The following is a 22,970-nucleotide window of genomic DNA, read 5'->3' on the forward strand; positions in this document are numbered from 1 at the left end:
GTAGTGTCTAGAACAGAATTCTGGAGTTTATTCATCAAGCCCTTTTTTACTTATTGTAGTAAGTTGTGTGTAGAACAGATTTCTCGAGTTTACTAGTAAAGCCATATTTAACTTATTGTAGTAATAGTTTGTTCCTTGTGTTGTGTTGTTACACTACTGTCCCAGGCTAAGTATTCTTAAAAGAATCAAACGAGCAACATTCTTTGTCTACATTAATTCTGTCTTCACATTATAACATTTTGTTTTCCATTCAAGGGCTTAATAGAACATGTAGCTTACTACAAAGTATGGATTTAGACTAGTTTTGAAGGTTATATATACTTATACTTGTTCACAAATTAGTCCTTTAGTCCTTCTAGTCGTTTATATATTTCATAACAATTTTTATTGCATTATTCATGTATGTGTGTTTGTTTGATACTTTGTAATTGTTTGTTATATGTCATTGTATTTCATGAGGGCCTCAGGGAAGATCAGCTTTATAGCTAACTGTGTAACCCTCTTTAAATAAAGAACTATTATTATTATTATTATTTCATTGGTTATCATACTACATCTCCTTTATACCTCCAGTCAAAGTCAGGTACAGGATCATAGTAATAATCAGTCATCACATTTTCCATAAGCCAAAATATATGGATTACAAAAGTTCCATGCAGAAATTTTTGTGAAGACTTCAAGTTACATAGCCAGTTACATTTCACAAAATTTTAAAGGACAGAAAACATGATATATCTTTCACTATTTCTCAAAATATTTTTTTCTCTCTGGTTGGTCCTCATCATTATTTCTTTTGCAAAATACCAAAATTTTGTCAGTGCTTCCAAAATACTTAATGGTAAAATCTCTTGATAACTGATCTTTGGAGAAGTAAAATAAAACATGTGTTGTTTTTCAATTTTATTTGTAAGAACTTAGTAGTTTTTGTACTTCGTTACTTAATTAGAATGTTCATACTGATATCCTACTACCAGTTTTCGGCACTGCTGCCACCCCAGTCGGTGGTGGGTGCTGGTGGAGCAGGAGTGGCAGACCAGTCATCGGCACTAGCGGACCAGTCCTCAGTGGGTGCTGGGGCTTTGAGGTCAAATGGAGCAGCAGTTCCTGCTGCAGGTGGTGGTACTGCAACGGCCTCTGTGGCCCAATCACTGGATTCCAGGGCAGGAGCCAGAGTTACAGGCTCTGTATTCCATTGATCGGGAATGGTGGCATCATCCTTCTGTGGTGCTTTCTCTGCAATAGCCTCAGCTTCCTTCTCAGCCTGTAAATTTATAAATTAATGATTATTTTTCGTTTAAATAAATTAGAAATAGAAGACAGCTGTGATTAATTAAGAAGATATCTAGATATAAAGTATAAATTAAAGACATTACTGTGGATTAATTTAATTTTGTGGAATCAGAAAAATTTCCTTTTCATGGCTAATTGATTTTTTGGTTTTACTGTGTCTTTATTCAATCCTATAGAACATAAGTAATTTGATAAATATTCGAATTTGTGGTTCGTCTGTGCAAACGAAACCCATGAAAACTAGTATCCTATGAATTCAGAAGCATGCAATTCAGTGGTTGTTGTTGGTTCATGTAGGTCATTTTTTGATGAAATTTTATTTCTTGGTTGCATTGTTTCATATCAGGTCTTCTTTTCTAGCCAATTATACACATTTACAGTGACCTATATTTGTTTTTTCTTCCTAAAGTGTTGCAGTACTTGTTCATTAGCAATTATATCTCTTCTTATTTTTATATATAATACAAAACTCGACACCCTATTCCTACCTCTTCTGGGTCTCTGTAGAAATAGAGATCCACCATGACATCCCAAGGGTGGTCACGACTGATGGTTCCTCTAAGTCTCAGAACTTCTCGTGCCAACAACCACCACATCAGACCAATAGAGTGGGTACCCTAAAATATATCTCAATCCATTAATTCTGCACATATCAATTCCTATAATTTAGCTTTAATAATTTCAAATTTAAATGTTGAAACTTACAATCCCAGTATATGCTGCTCAATCGTTAGTTTTTCATGCATTGATAAGTGGATTTACTGTTTGAAGCATGATAAGAGTCCAGTAATTTTAAATCTATATGTTTTGTTTCTATAGCAGAACTATATTCTTGCATATTTCCAACACTTTAAGTTGTCTCTGCAAAAAAACAAAAAAAAACTTTTTTTTTACAGAAAAATTAAATAACACGGCGGTTAACAAATGACCTGGTCGAGTTAGGGTAAACCATCAATAATTTTTCCATGGACCTACAAGCGAATTTGATACAAGTGACAAAATTTGTTGTACTATGGTATATATACAAACCTTATTGTTGCATGGGATACCAATATCAACATATCTGAGTGGTGAATCAGTATTGCACAGGGCAATAACTGGGATGTTGACGTAGGATGCTTCAGTTACTGGCTGGTGGTCAGTTCTTGGGTCAGTGACAACCAATAAACGTGGTTCTCTGAAGGCAGCCTGAAATTTCCAAATAAAACATCAGAATTCATTGAAATATCTCATTTAAGCTCAAAATACATGAAAACTAGATGTAGTTTATGTTGGTTCAAACTTATGTGTTATTCAACTTATTGACATTCTGTCTGGAGACTACGAGTATAGTTACATTTTTGTCAGTTTAAAAACTTCTCGTTACAAATCCAGGAAAAATTTCCTTCAATATTTCATCTTTATACTGTAATAAAAGTTTTATACTTCTTTACATGAAAATTCCAAAACTATGATGATGAAAAATCTTAATTATGACAAACCAGTGATTTTTTTCAGAATTTTCAACAGTTAGTGACCTTTCCTTCATTAAGAAAATATAATTCTACTTTTAACACTTGATATTCACATTTTTTTTTTCTTCAGTTAATGAAATGAACTATGAAAATACTCAGGTCTGAAAAAAATAATGAATCTATCTAAAAGCTACAAAATTTTGATAGTTTGGCAATGTAGAAGTCTCTTAAAATTTAATACTCTAGGAACCAGCAAATCTTTTGGTGTTTTTTTTTTCAAAAAAGATATCTTATTATTTGAATATATCAATTTTGTAAAATATAGCCACATTGTTGTACCTGGATCTGATTGGTGAATGTACCAGGAGTAAATCTACCAGCAATGGGTGTGGCTCCAGTAGCTGAGGCAAACTTAAGGACAGCTCTCTGCCCATAGGGTCTGGCTGAGATGACACAAACATCAGCTGGGTTCTCAATAGCAGCAATAGCTCTGGCAGCCATGAGGAGCTTCTCCCATGTCCTCCTCAAGTTAATTATGTATGTACCTAGAAATGAAAAGGGTGTTAATATTTACAAGCTTGGTATATTTAATTATTTTGTTTGAAAAAAAAAAAAAAACTTTGAATAAGTTTAACGCAAGATCAAGCTACAATATGAATAATATTTCTCTCAGTAATTTCTAACTCTTAATCATGAACAAAAATTAATTCTGTCCAAACATTTATAAACTCCTTGTAGTTTCCTCAATCTAAGTCAGATTTATACATAAAAAATTGAACGCAAAATTAGGAATCGATATAATAATAACAATTTTCTCTAGGGACATAACTTCATATGTTCATTTCGATGACCACTAGCAGCTTACCATCAGGTTTTCGTTTGTAAACATACTGTTCCATCTGACAATCCACATTACCAGATCCCAAGTGGGTGGAACATGCTAAAAACTTAGTTATATCTTCCTCTTTTAGGGCGAGTACGTCTAATCCTCCGGACATCGTGGCGTTGATTTATGAGTTACGGCAACCAACGCTGAAATAAAAGTCAATAAATTGCTTCATTTTGTTCAGTATCTCGGGGCTTATATTGTTATTTAGCATAAATAGTCATTACATTTGTATCATGTAATTGTATCATAATAATCATGATAACATCCAGCACAATATCAATATTTATGTCTCACATCAAAAATTGCTTACTTGTCTGAAGACCTATGTATTGACATTTTCTTGTGTCTAAACAAAGTTTTGAAAGTACCTACATTGTACTACTCCAAATAAAATTTTACTAATCTGAAGCATCAGACTGGAACCTCTTAATAAAATAACTTATGTTCACGGACACATTTGGTGTTGTCAATTTTTTTCTTTTTTTGCTGTGTTAATCTTGGCATGTTTTCTTTTTTCAAACATGTATTCCAATTTCTAATTGAAAATTGTATGTACTTCCTAATCTAACAGATGTTTGATGCATATTTCATGTTCTAACAGTGGCCTAATAGATAACCATACATGTATTTGAAAAATTTACAATGTTGAAAAAAATACACATTCATGGATCTACAATCTGTAGATACCTGACTGTATCTTGACATATTTTTCTCAGACTTTTTTTGATGTCCTTACACTAAATCCATTGGATGTGTGCTGATTGATAATTTAGTTTAAGATGCATGATTTTCTTTTGTTAGTGGCTTTGATCTAGATGTTTATCCCCACCACATTCTGTTGAAATGTGCCTGTCCCAAGTCAGGAGCTTGTAATTTAGTGGTTGTCCTTTGTTTAAGCGTTACATGTTTTGAGTTTTGTTCATTTTTAGTACATAAATAAGGTCATTAGTTTTCTTGTTTGAATTTTTCACATTGTACATTGCAATTTTGAGGCCTTCTATAGGTGACTATGCGGTATGGGCTTTGCTCATTGTTGAAGGCTGTAGGGCACGCATTAGTTGTTAATTTTTTGTTTCACAATTTTGCAGTTATTCCATGGACATAGACTGTGACGAAAATTGTTGAACGATCAGGGCGAAAGCCGGAAAGCAATAATACCACATCTTCTTTTTCATATTGAACAGGTGTTGAAGTTTTTTTATTATATACTCAATTTTAATTAAAATTAAAAAAAATCTAAATTTGTTTTACATGATTATGTCAGAATGTGTGATCAGTGATATTGTTGGCTTTTTTCAAAACTACCTCTACCCTTTTTTATTGGGAAAATATGCGTCATTTTCATCAAATTGGGAAATTCAAAATAAACCAAAAATTTGACTGAAACTTCAATTTACAGACCCCCTTTCAAGAGTCTACTCTAGTCCAAATAATTATGACGTCTTGAAAGGCTATTATATTTTTTTTCTTTGACGTAGAGAATGAGTAGGACCAATCTAAACCAAAACATCCCATAGTATACTGATATGTAGAGAATGAGTAAGACCAATCTAAACCAAAATATCCCATAGTATACTGATATGTAGAGAACGAGTAAGACCAATCTAAACCAAAATATCCCATAGTATACTGATACGTAGAGAATGAGTAAGACCAATCTAAACCAAAATATCACATAGTATACTGATACGTAGAGAATGAGTAAGACCAATCTAAACCAAAATATCCCATAGTATACTGATATGCAGAGATGTCGAAGTAAGGCGTCAAAGAAAAAAATTATAATAGCCTTTCAAGACGTCATAATTATTTGGACTAGAGTCTACTCCTGCTTTGAAATAAGACCACTTTTGTCTGTGAAATAGATCTCCAAATCTGCACATATAGTCATTTCAGGCATGAAAAATGTTTAAATGAGTGTTTTTCAGTTTGTAATTATGCACAATTTCTACTAAGACTGCACTGTTTGGGAAAAAGGTTGTCTTTTGGGGAATAATTCTAAGCCATTTTTGTTTCAAATTGGGATTTTTCTCCAGGGGAAAAAGCCTTTATTCTCCACTAATTTAAGGCAAACAATATCACTGGTGATATACAACACCGTTTAATTTCACAATACATTTTTTAAAAGCAAGTTAAAAGTTAGGCTGAAACTACTATTATTAATTGATGATGACCGAAACGACCATGGACGAACCAACTCCAGGGCCGAAACGTCTTGATTCCATACGTAAGCACCACGTGTTGGCTACATTTGTTAGGTTTAACTCTTTGATATAGTCGCCATTTATTTATTTATGGCTGATAAATATAGAATATCTCATGGAACATCTGTATAACAATAATAATTTTATTTTTGACTTGTAATAAGGATGATTGAAGGGCACTGCTTACTATGCGTCTGAAGCCAAATGGAGTTGGACGAAAAAAGGAAGTACATCGTGCTTTGGTGCATTGACATGCGCAAACGCAAGTTTTCTTATCCGGTTTTGCTAAAATAACTATGCCGATAACTGTTAAATTTACTTTCTCAACTAGTCAACTAATTTTCACTATGTATTTATCTTGAAAATCAGAAATCATTTAATTAATTTAAATTGATTTATTTCTATCAAAAACAAACCCATTTTACAAGCCAATTTTGTTGTTATGTTATTCAATTATTTCTGTTTACACGGGATTGAAATCTTTTTATTTTGTGATAAACAAACCGGAACATGCAGTCTGCAAATTCCGATTGAAAACTGACTGATTGGAAATAACGAAATCTTATGGTATTTTACAGCTTTACTGCTATGTGCTAAAATTATAGCATTTATGTCTTGGTGTGGATACATTTAAATCAGAGCTCTCTTTGAAACATTGTCACTGACCAGCTTTCAACTTCAAGCACCGCAAGCACCTGCAATGCTTACATAGGCTGCAAATGACAATGCTATGGGATTTTTCAATTTTAATTTCATAGATCTTAAGGTTCATCATAACAAATGGACAAATACGGCCATAATCATATTTGTCCATTTGTTATGATGAGCCTTAAGCATATTTTGGCTAGAGACTTACTATTTTCAGAGGCGAATTTAGGGGGGGGGGGGGCGCAGGGAGTCCGGGCCCCCCCTTTTTGGGAAAGAATTTGGTTGCTTATATAGAAAATCACTGAAGCGTGACTGGAGTGTGCCCCCTCTTAGGTCAGTCAGTGGGCCCCCACTTATAAAAAATTCTGGATCCGCCCTGTCTTTTATATACCGGTACATGTAATTGGCATTGTTACAATTTTGTGAAAGTAATTTACCACATAATGAGAGTGGTACACTGGTAAAGGGGGGTGCTTCCATCTTCTTCTTTATGTAAATCCCTCCAGCGTTGGAGCACACAGCTAGCTGTGTTCCCTTAACAAAAAAAAGTGAAATAAGACATAATTTCACATTGAACATGAAATAATTTCTGTAATGAAAGTTGCACGAAAAATTAAATACTTTTATGTGAACCTTTTGTGACTGAGTCACTGTTTTCTTTAATATATAAACTCTTTGTTTTACTTGATATTTCGGATTTAGTATACACATTTATGATATAATTGGTTTAAGTATTTCTTGACGATCCCTGCCAAGTGTTTGATTTTTTTTGAAAAATACCAAGCAGGCAAAGTTAGACTTTGAAAATCATGATGCACATAAAATTAAATAAGCAGAACATGTTGAGCGAGGCACCCGTCTTGCACGACTGAAAAGTAAAAACATGTTGAACGTGAAATAAAAAATGACGATCACATTGCACAAAAATAACCCTTTACCACCCTCCATAATTAATGATTATTCCATAAATAAAAATATGTTTTAAATGGTTTAACCAAAACACAATTAAAAAAAAATTCCTGATGTCAGAGATGTTTCCTTTACAAACTACCTAGTCAGCTGTAAGTAATTGAGCATGGAAGTACCTCTGTATCTCAGTGGGTTAAAGCACTGACTTTTAACACAGGTCTCAAGAAGACAATGCCTTTTTCTAATACGAGGCAGGCATTACCTGTGAAAGGGGACGAAGTCTCACTGTATGAATTGTTTTTTTTTTAATTCAAACATGTTAAAAAAAGAAACTGAAATACCGTTATGTTTCTGATTTTGGTTCTGTTGTTGGGTAGTTTAGTTGTGACGTTATTTATGTTATGACGTCATATTCAATGTAAACCAAAAAATGCTGTCATCAGGTAACGTTTTTTTCATATCAAACAATTTTTAAAAATGAATTGGAATAGATTTCCTTCCTATATTTAACTAGACTGATAAATATATATTTATTCAAAGTCTCATGCAAACAAGTCTGGAAAAAGAAAGTAAGTTCTGCGCAGATGCAGGGAATTGAAAAAGTCTGAAAAAAAAGTTAAATACTATAACGTTTCCAATTTTGATTCTGTTAGGGATTTTACATGTGACATTATTTAAGTTATAAAGTCATGTTCAATGTTAACAAAGAAACACTATCATCAGGTAATGTTTTTCCATATCAAGGAATTTAAAAATGAAATTGGTATTGCGTTTCTTCCTATTTTAAACTAGACTGATATATATATATTTTACTCATACAAACGAGACCGAAAAAGGAAGTACATTGAAGATTTCTGCGCAGATGCAGGAATTCAAAGCACAACATAAAAAAGTTTGAATGATCTTGAGATCATTAGTACAATAAAAATTTCGGGAAAATTTTCCTGATTTATTCTTTTTATTGATTTTTATACTGTTATTAGGGACTTTATCCCCATTCAAAAGAGCTTCCTACATCACTCGTGTGCTCAGTATTTTTAATATACATGCATTGTTTAATGTTATAAATTTTAATGTAAACAACCAATGACTTCTTATATATATACATGTAAAATAAGATGTATAAAATTCAGAATGGAAATGGTGAATGTGTCAAAGAAGCAACAACCCGACCAAAGAGCAGAAAACAGCCAAAGGCCACCAATGGGTTTTCAATGCAGCAAGAAATTCCTGCACCTAGAGGAGTAAATAGTTCAGTGATAATGGATGTCATACTAAACTCTGAATTATATATAAGAAGATGTGGTATGTGTGCCCATGAGGCAACTCTTATGATTCCAAGTCACAATTTGTAAAAGTAATCCATTATAGGTGAAAGTATGGTCTTTAACACAGATACAAACATGTGATTTTTTTTCTACATGCCAATCTAAAGTTAACGAAACCTTTTTTCTTATAATTATTCATGTCAGTTGGAATGGCCTTAAATTTTTGGTAGGTACCCTTTTTAATTTCATATATATAAGGTTAACTCTTATCAAACTAAATATATTAGTTCAGGTGTTCAAAATCAGAATTCTATTTTGAGAGAAGAAGAATTCATTCTTCATATAATGTTAGTGCATGGTGCATATAAGCTAGGTTAACTAATGTTCATTCATTGAACACAATTGAATTTTAAAAAAAATCTAAAATTCAAATATTTTGTTGAGAAAAAGGAAACACAATAAGCATTTTATTTATTTGTATTTGGATTTATTCACTGTTCGATTCTATCTATTGACTAATGCATTTAAATTTAAACCATTTGATATATAGATTAACAATCAATATTAGTATACACAATAAATCGTACAGAAATTTAAACGTTCATATAAGGTAAATTTGAATGGTTGCTTTCTGACTGAGTTTTAATTTGTATGGGATGCTATTTATGTGGAAAACAACATTGTTTGTATGTTAAAGATGATCATGTTTTGATTTTTTATGGTATGTAATTTAATAACAGGTAGCATTCATTAACTGTTCATGGATTGTCGACTTGATATGGTTGACTGACTTGTAATCAATGTGATATATACATTGGAGTTTTTTCCTTATATGTAAGTACTGAATTTGTACCAGTTAATGTGAATTTTTATAAAGTTGAACAAGTCTTATTCATGCATTTATTTTATCTCTAAATTGTATGCATGCACAAATATCTGTTTGCACTAGAATTCATCTGAAGACTTGAAATATTTTAAGGACACTGAGTATGTTAATTAAAAAAAGGGGGCAATTTTTTTCAAATATTGAATGATCAGTAATTCATATTAATAAGTGGAGATGCTCCTCTCCTGCATGCATTTATTTAGCATCACCCTTAGTTTCTATTCAGTATTTACTTTATAGCCATGTCTCGAAGTAAAGTTGAAAATAAGGGGCAACTTTGGGAAAATACATGTAACTACCAGCAGTATTCTCATATGATATATTATTTATGATCCAAGAATTAATGAATGAGTCTTCTCATAGGAATTAGAACGGACAACCATTTTAAAAAGGGGAGGTTCCTAACCCAGAACAAAGGGTGGAGTTCCAACTATGTGTCCCCATTCAAATGCATTGATTGTCAAAAAAAGGGGGGGCAACCCCCTCCCCCCCCTAGATCCACCAATGTATCAGGTCTACAATAAATGGCAGAAAGATGCTTATTTTATCATCTGTAGTTATCTTCATGGGAACAGATCAGTTATCAATGTAAAGACATCTTAAAGTTAATTTAACCTATACTTTGTAAGGTAAATCTTGTAGATCAAAAACATAAATTGACTTTAGCCAAGCCGGTACTGTTAAACAGGGTGACATTACTATCATGATAGCTTTAAATAAGTTACTAATACAAGATCGGAGGTCCTGATTTGTCCAGCAACAAATATGATAAAATTGTTGACAAGTTTAGATTTTTGATCAAGTATTTATTTAAGTGTTATCAGTATTTTTGTTATTCTATAGTATATCAAGGTATGTTTGTATAAATGTTGACATTGTATATTTTAGTAATTGATTTGTTTTGATCAATAATCAATAAATCTTATATTGTAAACTTCAAAGAACTTTTGTAATACAGTATACTTAAGATAAATGGTTAATATTTGACAATTTGTGTTTGACATGTAATATATACTGTTGGGAAAAACTCCGTTTGGCATCCAATGCTACAATAAAAACTAGAAACAGTTTTGAACTACACAAAAAATAAGTTTAACTCTTTAATGTGTATGAGCCTTTGCAATTTGTTGAAAGCCCAACATTCAACTTATATATTATATGAATGAAACAAGACAAGTGGAAAATAGTATTTCCTTGTTTTTAGTTTTATCAATTTTCTTTTGAAATTTTGTGTCATGGGTGAATACACTTTTTTCATTATATCTAGTAAACATCAAAAGTTTGAATTAATTCTTAGATAATGGCTTGTCAAGTTTAAAAAAAGTTAAAGCCAGATAAAGTATATTGTGTTAAAATTGATAGTAATATAGTACTTGGAGACTACTTTCCTTATGTAAAGATTAATTAAGTTAGAGATTGATATTGATTGCTTTTAAAGGATTTTATTGATACATAGTTATAGGTTACATTGAAAAAGAAGTCAAGTGGTAGTTCCATATATAAATGATATATCGCATACAATATAAAATGGTAATTGAAAATTGTTTTCAATCTAAATAATTTCAATATTTAAGTTAGTTATTTCTTGTAACTGGTATTAGTTAATTGAAATTCATATGACAACTGCATACATTTCATTATCATGACTTTAAAGGAATGGATTTAACGAACAAAAATTCAACAAATCATGACCAGCATTGTATTTTAAAGTGAGGCTAAAGATACATATAGGGACATTTAAACTTGCAAGTTGAGGAATAAACTGATAATGCCATGGAAAAAAAGAAAGAAGCAAGGAACAAAATCAGTAATGCGTATACAACACACACCATAGTAAAACTTAGCAACACAAACCCCTTTAAAATTAGGGATGATCTTTATAAGTATGGAGAAGTCGATAAAAAACCTCCTGATCTGAGTCCTAATCTCCTGACATAAATTTCCAAATCTCCTGATCTGAGTTTCACAGTCCATCACATGTATGTGAATATGATTTTATTTTTTCAGATAAATGAGTAATATAACTTAAGAAAACAAAACAAGATGCCTTTGATGATTGAGGGTAAACCCATTGGTGGCGTACCAAAGACAGTACAAGAATTCCTAGATAAATATGACTTTAAGGTAACTATGAAATTATTAAAACAATTTCAATACTAAAATTGCAGACCCATTATAATTAGCAGACAGTATATATACACCTGACATTTAATCTGATTGCATCAGAAAATTTGAATACTGAAAGAAACATTATTTGACATATAAAAAAGCTTTGCTCATAGATTTGTCAGTAAATGAGTTACAAAAATCTATCCACCTTACATCAGATAAATTATTGCATGATTGTCTTTCGGTCATTTTTGTTTTGAGTCCCTTTGGTTGGGGAAGTAGGACATAAATATCATGAATGCCTTTATAATACCTTAACAAAAGAGTTGAAATATGAGCAAAAATTTTATTTTCAATCTAAATCACATGTGATTACAAATTGAACAAATATTAAAATCATTTTGCTTTTGCTTAATGTGCTAATGTGTTACTCTTCATTTACTGTAAATCAACTTTAATTTTCGCAAACAATTATTTATAGTGACTTGCATGAGTAAAAACTAATTTTAGTGAATTTCACAAGTAGAAAAATAACAGGAATATCAATTGTTGCAAATATATTTAACTTCAGTCTTCTCTCTTATGTCATATATAATATTATAACACAGTCTTCACTCTAAACCACAAGTCCTATGGCCATGGCAGGAGTGGATCCAGCTATTTTAAAAAGGGGGGTTCCCAACCCAGGACAAAGAGGAGTTCCAACTATATGTCCCCATTTTTAAAAATGCATTGATTGTCCAAAACATGGGGGGTTCGAACCCCCGGAACCCTCCTCCTGGATCCGCCACTGCATGGCTTGTAAAATTCTTATCTACAAGCAAACAGATACACCAACTAAAATTTTCAAAAAAATGAGCTTCATGCTTGTTGAATCAAAAGTTTATTGTGAAGGCTGAATACATCAGTGAAATTAAAACATAGCAAAACTAAGTTGGTTTACACTTAAATCTCAATGTTCAGATAGAAATTCTACTCTTTGGTTCAAGTATACTTTAATATTCTTCTTTACTTGCCTACGTCAGTAAAATTAATTGTATTAATTTGGAGCTGTCAATCTGCCAGATCCAGTCCAATGGCCCCTGACCACATTTTACAATAGACCCTAGACAGCTTGACACTTATAAAATTGTAATAAATTTTGGCAACCATGGGGCAATGGTTTTCTTATATTGTAAAACTGCACTATGAGTATTTGTGTATTATTGAACTTGTCATCACCTAAGATTATAAACCGTGATAACCCATAATTTAAATTACACAAAAGTCTTTTATAGTGCAATTAACTTTATGATGAAGCATAAAAACTATTATATTTAAATCTTGTTTTGGATTTATGATAAGTCTGTTGCTAATTTATGTTTATAAAACTGTTGGCTTGATACAATTTTTTCTCAAGAGAAAGTTTATATACTATACAAGGAGTAGATGTTGTGTGTTGTATATTGTACTATGTACTTATATGATATAATAATTTTTATGAAAATTTAATGATGCAAGTATATAGTAAAACATTATAACTTTTCGTGAATGATTGGGCTTGTTGTCTTCTCAAGTATATATTTGTTATTATGACAAAATGTACACTAAATTGCTGCCTGATCTTATATAAGTTTTTATACCCCTGCTTTAAAAAAAAAGGGGGTTTATACCCCTCCCTTTTAAGAAGTATGGTTTACTATTTAACCTCTGTCTGTCCGTCAGTTCATCTGTCAGTCTGTGTGATGGGTTTTCTGACTCATCATCGAATAACTTCCTGTTAACACATGATAGCCAAGTTGAAAGTTTTCATCACATTTTTCTGAAATTTGGTTACATGGTATAAGTCAGCTATTCCATGTGATGTGGTTTCAAATTCATCACTTAACTAGTTTTTGAAATATTTGGGCGTTTGTGGGGGGGTGTCTGTGCTTCATCTAGCAGAACCTCACAGTTTCTCTTGTTTTTCGGGGTGAACTGGAGTAATCATTGCTTGTGTTGTTTTACCACATATAACTTTTTTGTTGTGTTGTAGGATTCTTCTAATAAGTTGAAATCCGGTCCACTTAAAAAGGTAGCACCAATAGGACTGCTGTATGTCGGACAGAGAGAATTTGCAGCCACATCACCTGAAGATGGTAAGTCTTCATCAGAAGAAAAAATAAAATCCTTGGTCATAGTTTTAGTTTAAGTAAGAACTTAAATTGACCTCACATGTTGGAAGTTTCAAAGAACAATGCTGCAATGCATTTTGGGTAAATATTTTTATGCCTTTAACATGCATGTGGAAGGGTATTTTTATTTGTATTTATCTTTCTCTCCACCTGAATTAGCTAAGTTTTGCATCTACAATTATTCTAGAAAAAAATTCTGAGAGGTAATGCAGAAGATCCATTAAATTTCCATATAAACTTGTCTTGTCAATTTTAGTGTACATGTCATATTTTGGTAATAATATTCATTAAGTATGTCATACTAAGATCATGGATTTCAAATGCAAAGTTCAATATTTATTTCTGGGCAGTCAAATCAATCTTTTCCAGTAGAATAAATATACTTTAAATCTACAATTAGAATGAATAGTAGAGTGCAAAGACAGATGGTTTGGTGTTTTTAATCCCGTACAGATATATAACAATGCAATTTATCTATAATTGAGTGCCTTTTGATAAATTTTACATTTAGTTCCATTTCTGTTCAAACCTATCTATTTGTATATTTGTTTATGCAGTGTCTTTATTTTAGAACAATGGTGTGCAGTACATTTTGTTATTAGAAAACATTTGGGGGTTTAAACTAGTAAACATTCTTTATGACGTTAGATACATGATATCATTTCATTCATTCATTTTACTGGAATTTTCAAACTATTGTTTGCATCAAATGAAAGTAAACTGATATACTTAAAGTTATTTGAGAAACATTTTACTGTCACTGAGTGTCAGTTGTTATGCAAGATTCCTTATTTTGTGTTTTAACATTGGTTTTATAAGTAAATTATAAAGTGTTTATTTTTCAGAGAAAATACTTGTAATGGGATCAGAAGATGCTACAACGTGTCACATAGTAATAGTTAGACATACAGGTATGGTATATTTTAGACAAATATACCCACACAAAAAATATGCTAAAGTAGATATAAGAAGATGTGGTATGATTGCCAATGAGACAACTCTCCATCCAAGTCACAATTTGTAAAAGTAAACCATTAAAAGTATGACCTTCAACACAGAGTCATGGCTCATACTGAACAGCACATAATAAAGGGCCCCAAAAGATGACAAGTAAAAAAAAACATGTTTACACAACTTCTCAATTAAGGTGGTACCCAACACTACAGGGAGATAACTCTGTAAAATCAGCTAAAGGTTTTAATTACGTTCTGTTGTTAAGGGAATATAAAGCTTCTCAGAGATCAAAGTATGTGTTTCTTAAACTGCTATAACCAGTGTAATTTTTCTGATAAAACAGTTGGTTAAAATTTTTTGAAATTTTTACATTTTTGTCAAAGGGTCAATTTAAATACTTTGACAAAATTTTAAGAAAATTAAACGAGCCAAATTTGTTTTAGTTAAAGTGTTGGGTACCACCTTAATCAAAAGGATTTCAATGAAATATCACAAAAAAATTGCTGTTCAAATAATATTTATCTGTTTTGCATGAACTGAATAGTTCTAGTCAATCATTTTAAAAAGGGAGATAACTAGATTTATGTTTACACTCTTCCAGTATTTAAGAGGGTTTCTGTGGCCGAGGAAAAATTTGCACAAGGTTGCAAAAAAGTTGCCACTTGAAAAACATGTTTTAACTTGAGAACCCAGACACAAATTCTCCAATATTTAGATTTATTATCTTGTTCCTCAAGGATACATCTGCCGTGAAAGGGTTAAACAATTGTAAGTTGAGATAATATTATCATAGTATGGAAGGGAAGAAAAGCTGAAAGGGATGCCTGCTTTATTTTTGTATGTCCATTTAATATATGCAAAATAATATAGGGTATGTTGTTTATGGGGTGATTTTGATAGTGCCTTCCTACCTACCACATCCATTTTAATGAAACAACCCTTTTATTGCATGTTACATTACAGGTTGTGGAGCAGTATGTATAGCTCATTTTGATGGATATGGTTCAGAAAAAGCTGTCAAAGATATCATGAGAGTTATGAATGACTTGTGTAAAAATAAACCATTTGGCAGGTAGGTGACATGTCATTTAAGAAGATATGGTAACAATGAGAAAGCTCTTCACAAGAGACTAAGTGATATAGAAAAGAGACAAAAGATATCAGAGAAACATAACTCATAAGTTCAAAATAAACCGTCAACACCATGACTTAAACAGAAAAAGACCAACAGATAAACAATAGTACACAAAAAACGACATAAGAAACTATAGACTTGAGGCATGCATAGTTGTCAACTATAGGTCACTGTATGGCCTTCAAAAATGACCAATACAGCATAGCAAGCTATCAAAGGTCTGAAATGACAAATGTTAAAACAAAACATGTGAGATGAATAATAGCCTAATTTGTGTTCAAAACAACAAATCTAAGCAAATATGATATACAACCACTGAATGACATCAGGACAAACACTTAGCAAGCAAATGTCTTTCAAATTGTTTATCATTGACATAACTAACAATTTCTAAATTTACATTGAACCTGTGTTTTCTTTCATCAAAACCATGTCACAAGTTTAATGGTTCATATAGCTGATGAGTGTTTAAAAGATGCTAATCCTATCAAGTACAGATACCAAGTCTAACAATCCCAACGACTATCAGTTTTATTGTTTACTTGCTGGATTGATATATATGTTAAATATGTGAATTTTACAGGTATGAATTACATATAGCTGGTGGATTTAAAGATGATGATGAGTCTTCAGAAAAAGTTTCTATTAAGACATTAAGTAAGTTCTTATTGACTTTGTATAAATGCAATAATGGTTGGATTATTTTTCTTTTAGAAATGCAAATATATACAATACATATTTTACAATGCAATAATAGTCTGATTGGCATTGCAGCTCATTTGAAATTCAAATAAATAAAGATTTAACCAATAAACAGGGTTTTAAAACTAACCAGCAAATGACACCATTTTTGTCACTCAGCAAAATTGTCAGAAATTTAAAAAAAAAATAAAAATCCCAGAATTAGTTTAAACTTGATAAAGATATATAATCTTATCCTCATATTGAACTAGTCTTATCAACACCTGCTATGAATTTCATCTTTTTCAATCAGTTGTTTAAAACTTTCACTCTGAGAAGCTTGAATATCTTGTAGAAAAAAACATTACAAGGGAGATAATTTACTTTAGTTTAAAGGGGAGACAATTTCAAAGGTTTTATGATTATTTGAAAAAATGGTTAATTTCAAAAAAAAAAATTAATTTGCTAAGATATTTAACATAAAATTGAGAATGGAAATGGGGAATGTGTCAAAGAGACAACAACCTGATCAAAGAGCAGAAAACAGCAGAAGGCCACCAGTTTTCTTAAAGAAAAACGTCTTGGTAAAAAGGGTTAGGAATTAATTTATTGCTGTTTCAAGTGTAAAAAGGAAAACAGTTTCTCAGAGAATTTATAAAAACAAGCTTGAAATTATAGCACCCATAAATTTCTAGCTTAAATGTCATTTTGACAGATTTTTTTTTGTATTTTCAGATGCATTCAACAGTACTTCAGAGGAAATTCACTTAATGACAGCTTGTATTTGTGGTAGGTATAAGACATATTTCATTCTGCAAATCCAGAAATTATTCTGTTTTTATAAATGCAAATAATGCAACTGGTTGAGTATCATAATTATTTTACTAGCATTCTGATATCGGATACATATATCTGTATAAAGATTATCTTGAAATCGCAATAATTAATCTGACATTTTTGTCTATTTTAAAAAATAATAGATGCACTAATTTATTTCTGAATTTATCTATTTTGTTAATCACAGAATTTTAACAAAATTTAACACTAAAAAGGAGAAGGCATGTTTTTGGAAAATATAAGCCCTAAGATTGAAGGCTTTCCAAAATATTTAAGTATTTTCAGAATTAAATGTTGCCCCTGAATTTGCAGTACACTATTGTTCACATATTTGCTTTCTTCAAAACATTTCACTTTACAGGTTACACAGCCATAAAAATCAATGACAACAATTAAATGATTCATTAGATAACATAAAAAATCATGATCCCGTAATTTGCAAATATTGAGAAATAATGTTTTGCACAATTTCCCCAACCTTCATTGTGTACAAAGAAAGTGTATAATTTGAAAATCTACTTGATAAATAATTTCCATTTTAAACAGAACCTATTTTCTATGATAACTGGTCTATTTTTGGGGGGAATTCAGCCTATTTCTCTGTGATGATCTTGCTATTTCAGTTATATATTCCCTCTTTGATAATGCTCCCTTAGTGAAATTGAACCATCAGGCAACAGATGGTTCCTCAAAGCTTCAATTCAGATGTTAAAAAAATGATATGTACTTGAATAACAGAACTGAATAATTTGCAAATAATTAATGTCAAATGATTCCAGAATTTATAAAGATTAGATAAATTTAGTGTTAAAAAGCTCAGCCTAATTTGAATGAGCTGTTGTACCATTACTCTAGAGATTGTCCAACATAATTGAACACGTTCTCAGAAGTAGTTGCTGTCTTGTCGATACTTTCTCAACTTGCTGACTTTTTTGGGTTTGCACATATGTCTGAACATTTGCTTTATTTTATTTTACAGATTTAAACAATGAAGTAAAGAAAGGTGTGAATTTCCCTGTAATATACGGATTAGGTAGGTTTATGGGAACAGTTTGATGTACAAACAATGTATTTGAAATGTTTTTACTTTTTTTAATGTTTTAAAAGTGAAATTGCATTTGGGAATATTGAACAAACAGTGAAATTGACAGTTTTAATATTATACTAACAGTCATGGTCCTTTCATTGTTTTAGATTCATTAAATATCTTATCCAGTATTAAGGTGGTTCATAACACTACAGGGAGATAACTCTGTTAAAATCAGCTGCAAGTTTAAATTACATTGTATTGTTTAAAAAAATATTAAGCTTCTCAATGATCAAAATTGGTGTTTTTCAACCTGCTTTTTGTCCTATGAAAATTTTCAATGTGTGTGGTTCAATTTTTTTTTTTAATTTTTATATTTTTGTCATATGGTCAAAGTAAACATTTTGTTAAAATTTTACGAAAATTAAACGTGCCAAATTTATTTTAGTAAAGGTGTTTGGTACCACCTTAAATGAATTTCATTGAGAATTCAATGAGCTCAGCTCAGCTCTACTTTCTTTAATTATAAATACAACAACTTATTTAAGACTTCTCAATGTCAAAAGAAAAACAGCACATTGTATCTACTCCAAAAGATATAATAAACAAGAATGTGTCCAAAGTACATGGATGCCCCACTCGCACTATCCTTTTGCATGTTCCATGGACCGTGAAATTGGGTAATAATCTAATTTGGCATTAAAATTAGAAAGATTATACTATAGGAAACATATGTACTAAGTTTCAAGTTGATTGGACTTCAATTTCATCAAAAACTACCTTGACCAAAAACTTTAACCTGAAACTTCCACTTTCATTTTCTATGTTCAGTGGACCGTGAAATTGAAGTCAAAAGTCTAATTTGGCTTTAAAATTAGAAAGATCATATCATAAGCAACAAGTGTACTAAGTTTTAAGTTGATTGGACTTCAGCTTCATCAAAAACTACCTTGACCAAAAACTTAAACCTGAACGAACGGACGCACAGACGAATGAACGGAGCCACAGACCAGAAAACTACTATCATAGGTTGGGCATAAAAATCTGCGTTAATGTGAACAGTATACATTGTGTACTTAATTTTCCTAGGTATCCCTGAAAAATCAAGAAAAGTAAACTTTATATAAAAAAAAATATCCAAATTTTTATTTATACTCCATTGTAACCATTTAATAGAATGGTTAAAACAAATATCACCTATGTCCACCATGTAAAGAGAAGTTTTGTCCATTCTGTGCATACTCTTACAAAATGTGTTGATGAAATAAAGTTAAATAACTTGTACACTGGTTTTTTATTTGGTTAATTTTTTAGCTGTAAATGTAAAGACAGGAGATATATATAGAGGTACCTTCCTAGATCATGGACCAGATATGCCATTAAGATCTGCTAGACACTTCACTGGAACCGAAGAAGTAAGGCACAACTTACATGGATTTTTATATTAATAAAAAAACCCAGAGAAAATGGATTCATTTTTAGTGACAAAATATTTATTCATTTAAAAGATATCTTTTGAAGGGTTTGATAAATAATTTATACCAGTAAGATATTTTGTCAAATTGTTCAGTAAGTAAGATGCTATTTCAGTTGTCATCCATTAGATAAAAAATACACATAGAATTTAAGTCAACTTAAAGGTTAAGGGCCGCATTGAGGACTGAAATGTTAGGAATTCTTTATCAAAATGATTGATCCATATAGTATTAATGTAGAAACCAATTGAAGATAGCTTTCCTTTGAAACATTGCAATAAAGCTTTATCAGAAGTCCGATTCTATTTTAGATCAGACAATAGTGTCAACTTCAATATATATGGGTGGTTGCATGAAGTGTAAAAATACTAGTAAATTATAGATAAATTGCAGAAGGGTATGGAGAAAAATGGGTAGCTGGGTTGTCTTGATTGTTTAAAAAATTGTCTAGCAGTTATGAGAAAAAATGGGTACTGTGGATTCATTTATTTTCATTGGTACCAATTTTCATGGATTAAGGAAAACTTGCATATACATGGATATTTAATTTCGTGATTTTCCTGAAGTCTGCATACAAACCTATAGAAAATTCATCATTCGTTGAACAGTTAATTTCGTTTTTAACTGTATCCACAAAATCCACGAAAATTTGATTCTACTGAATAATAATAAATCCACAGTAGCTGCTTTGTTTAACCTAGGACTTGAAAATGCACAGAATAATTTAATGCATATTTAAAGTTTGCAACTGCATTATGAAGTTGTTTTGGAATGGATTTTTTTTTGTACATAGATTGAATAAAAAGATTGATCCATTTAAATTCTTATAAAGTAGTTTGAATAGTCTCCCTTTGTTGTAATAACTTATGCTTTTTTTCTTCAGGTGATAAATATTTATGATCACAGAAAGAGTCAGATCCGATTAGATCCTATTACATACAGTACTATGGATGAGATAGAATTACTGTGTAGAATGCCTGACCTATTTATAAGACAGGTTTGTCAGGATAAAAATATACTACATTTCAAAACATGCTATAGGGAAAAATGTTCTAATTGAACACTATGATCTTTATAGTAGCTTTTTAGGATGTTTTGCAATGCCTTTTTTTTAGTTGTAGTTTATAGGGGGTCTCATTGGGGGGTTCTGATCCTGTTTTGTCAGATTCCAATATCCCGCTTACACTATGTATGTAAGCAATTCTATTTTTTTTGTAATTTCCCGTGTCCCACTAGACTTCATTTCCCGTTTTCACGGCCCACTGATTTGACTTTCACAGGTCAAAAAATCTGCAATTCCGCTAAGACCCTTATGAGACCCTCTTTATATGACAGTGTGTCATAAAGAAAAAAATCATCAATGATACCAGACATACAATTCTTATGCTAGCACATATTTCTCTTCAAAAGACTCGATGATTACTCAAATAAAAAATTTAAAAAGCTAAATTAAGAACAAAGTTGAAGAGTGTTGAATACAAAAAATCCGCAAGAAATTATTTAGGTTGATTCACAAATGATGATTGGTCACTGTGTTCAGACAAGAACGTTTTTATTTCTATCAATTTTAATCCTCTGATGTACACTGCATATACAACTATACACAGTTCCAGAATTCATGGAAATTACAAATTCAAAATTGTGTGAAATTTAATTCAGTTGGTAAATAAGAAGGCCAGTGCAAACATTGACCAGTTTACAATCCTAAAATTGACTTATTTATTATTTTAAAATGTTAGGAATTACATTTATTATTATTTAATTTTGAAAAAAATTGTAGCACCCATGTCATTGTGTAAAATAAGTATTTATTATGTGTAATTCAAAGTGAATTTTTAGTCAGATGATGTTGTGTGTGTGTGGAATTGTTTGTAAGTATATGATTAATAATTGATACATTCTTTATTTCATATCAGTACAGTTTTCTGAAGTTACAGAATATTATATGTTATATAGTTACATGCAATATCAATCCATCACCATGTAACTAGATTTTCTTATTATTTTCCAGCATTTATCTACATCACCTGACCAGGAGCCTCCCCACTTTGAGGCTTCTGTAAGAGCTGCTTTGGTACAGATTAGAGATTATCCAGATCCTAAGAAGTCCATGTTTGCTGATGGTAAACCCCGATGTTATAATCTGGAATCAAATGGTTCATGGACAAAAGTATGATGAAAAGTGCTGTGATCAAATTTATATGTGATATGACAGAATTGTTTTTTTTCTATTAGATAACAACAATTGTTATGATTATATGAGTTAGAGTATTGATTTATACAGAAATTGTTGATTTTTTATACAATATTTCTGTTGTAGGTCAGCAAATGCATTTAAGCTTTAAACGCATTCAAACTTCATAATTTTATTGCTTTTCTTTACCTTACATGATTTGATCTGTAATGACGCAGCTGAAATGAGAAGTTATATATGCATAGTTTATACGGTAGGTTAAAGATAGTTGTTTTTATTCCCAAAAGTAAGCTGTTAGCTCTGATATGAAATTGATTACTTTTGATGTATTGTCCTTTTCATCGTCATTATTTATACTCTATTAAAATCATGCCTGCCAGTTAATTTATATATCTTTTTGAAAACTGACAATATTTTTGTTTTCAATCTAAGTAAAAACATTCTATTAATATAACATCTATTTTTCCAAGACCGTGATTGAAAAAAAAATCTAAATCTTTAAAACAGAAAAGAGGGAGGAGAAAATTAAGACCAATCAAAGTTATTTATTGAGGATTAAGAAATTAATCTCTACCTTAAACAAACCAGAAACCTGAGGTCAAATGAATTCATATGTGTTATACAATTTTTTTGATTTTTTTTGTAATAAGTGGTTGTCATTAGAAATGTTACCACTTCACCAATGTAGCTTCACCTAAATGAATACTTTATATAAGTTTTATAGTGACATCTCATACCCAAGGTAATTGGTAACAATTTTCAGATTCAACACTCAATCTCAAAACTTATTTAGACCAGTGTAAAAAACACAGATTAGTGCATTTAATTGTATTGTTCATATGTAAATGTATATGGTC

At 31.1% G+C, this 22,970-nt stretch overlaps 2 protein-coding genes across 5 annotated transcripts; one reads left to right on the forward strand and one right to left on the reverse strand.

The window, feature by feature from the left end:
• Positions 1-887: 887 nt before the first annotated feature.
• LOC134724516 (small ribosomal subunit protein uS2-like) lies at positions 888-6,132 on the reverse strand. Its single transcript, XM_063587582.1, has 6 exons — positions 6,025-6,132; positions 3,610-3,776; positions 3,084-3,289; positions 2,320-2,478; positions 1,779-1,907; positions 888-1,261 (listed from the first exon to the last, which is right to left on the reverse strand). The coding sequence occupies exons 2-6, from the start codon at positions 3,740-3,742 to the stop codon at positions 968-970; spliced, it is 921 nt and encodes a 306-aa protein (XP_063443652.1). The 5' UTR covers positions 3,743-3,776; positions 6,025-6,132; the 3' UTR covers positions 888-967.
• Positions 6,133-6,341: 209 nt separating this feature from the next.
• On the forward strand, positions 6,342-22,738 carry LOC134724517 (protein N-terminal asparagine amidohydrolase-like). Of its 4 annotated transcripts, none has more exons than XM_063587586.1 (11): positions 6,342-6,404; positions 11,556-11,672; positions 13,672-13,774; positions 14,656-14,721; positions 15,728-15,836; positions 16,483-16,556; positions 17,316-17,369; positions 18,397-18,450; positions 19,759-19,859; positions 20,803-20,916; positions 21,931-22,738. In XM_063587586.1, exons 2-11 carry the CDS (start codon positions 11,592-11,594, stop codon positions 22,093-22,095), a joined length of 921 nt encoding a protein of 306 aa, XP_063443656.1. In that variant the 5' UTR covers positions 6,342-6,404; positions 11,556-11,591; the 3' UTR covers positions 22,096-22,738. The 4 variants fall into 4 exon arrangements, with proteins under 4 accessions (XP_063443656.1, XP_063443657.1, XP_063443653.1 ...); XM_063587587.1 differs by lacking the exon at positions 6,342-6,404 and adding an exon at positions 9,231-9,348; XM_063587583.1 differs by lacking the exon at positions 6,342-6,404 and adding an exon at positions 9,236-9,383.
• Positions 22,739-22,970: the final 232 nt, after the last annotated feature.

This window comes from Mytilus trossulus, chromosome 7, assembly GCF_036588685.1.
Source record: "Mytilus trossulus isolate FHL-02 chromosome 7, PNRI_Mtr1.1.1.hap1, whole genome shotgun sequence".
NCBI classification, from domain to species: Eukaryota; Metazoa; Mollusca; class Bivalvia; order Mytilida; family Mytilidae; genus Mytilus; species Mytilus trossulus.

Coding starts and splice junctions, on each gene's coding strand:
- LOC134724516 (XM_063587582.1), bottom strand. CDS start 3,742: ATGTCCGGAGGATTAGACGTACTCGCCCTAAAAGAGGAAGATATAACT. Junction 3,290..3,609: donor TTACAAACGAAAACCTGATG/GTAAGCTGCTAG, acceptor TTTCATTTCTAG/GTACATACATAATTAACTTG. Junction 2,479..3,083: donor CATTCACCAATCAGATCCAG/GTACAACAATGT, acceptor TGGAAATTTCAG/GCTGCCTTCAGAGAACCACG.
- LOC134724517 (XM_063587586.1), top strand. CDS start 11,592: ATGCCTTTGATGATTGAGGGTAAACCCATTGGTGGCGTACCAAAGACA. Junction 14,722..15,727: donor AGTAATAGTTAGACATACAG/GTATGGTATATT, acceptor GTTACATTACAG/GTTGTGGAGCAGTATGTATA. Junction 15,837..16,482: donor AAAAATAAACCATTTGGCAG/GTAGGTGACATG, acceptor TGAATTTTACAG/GTATGAATTACATATAGCTG.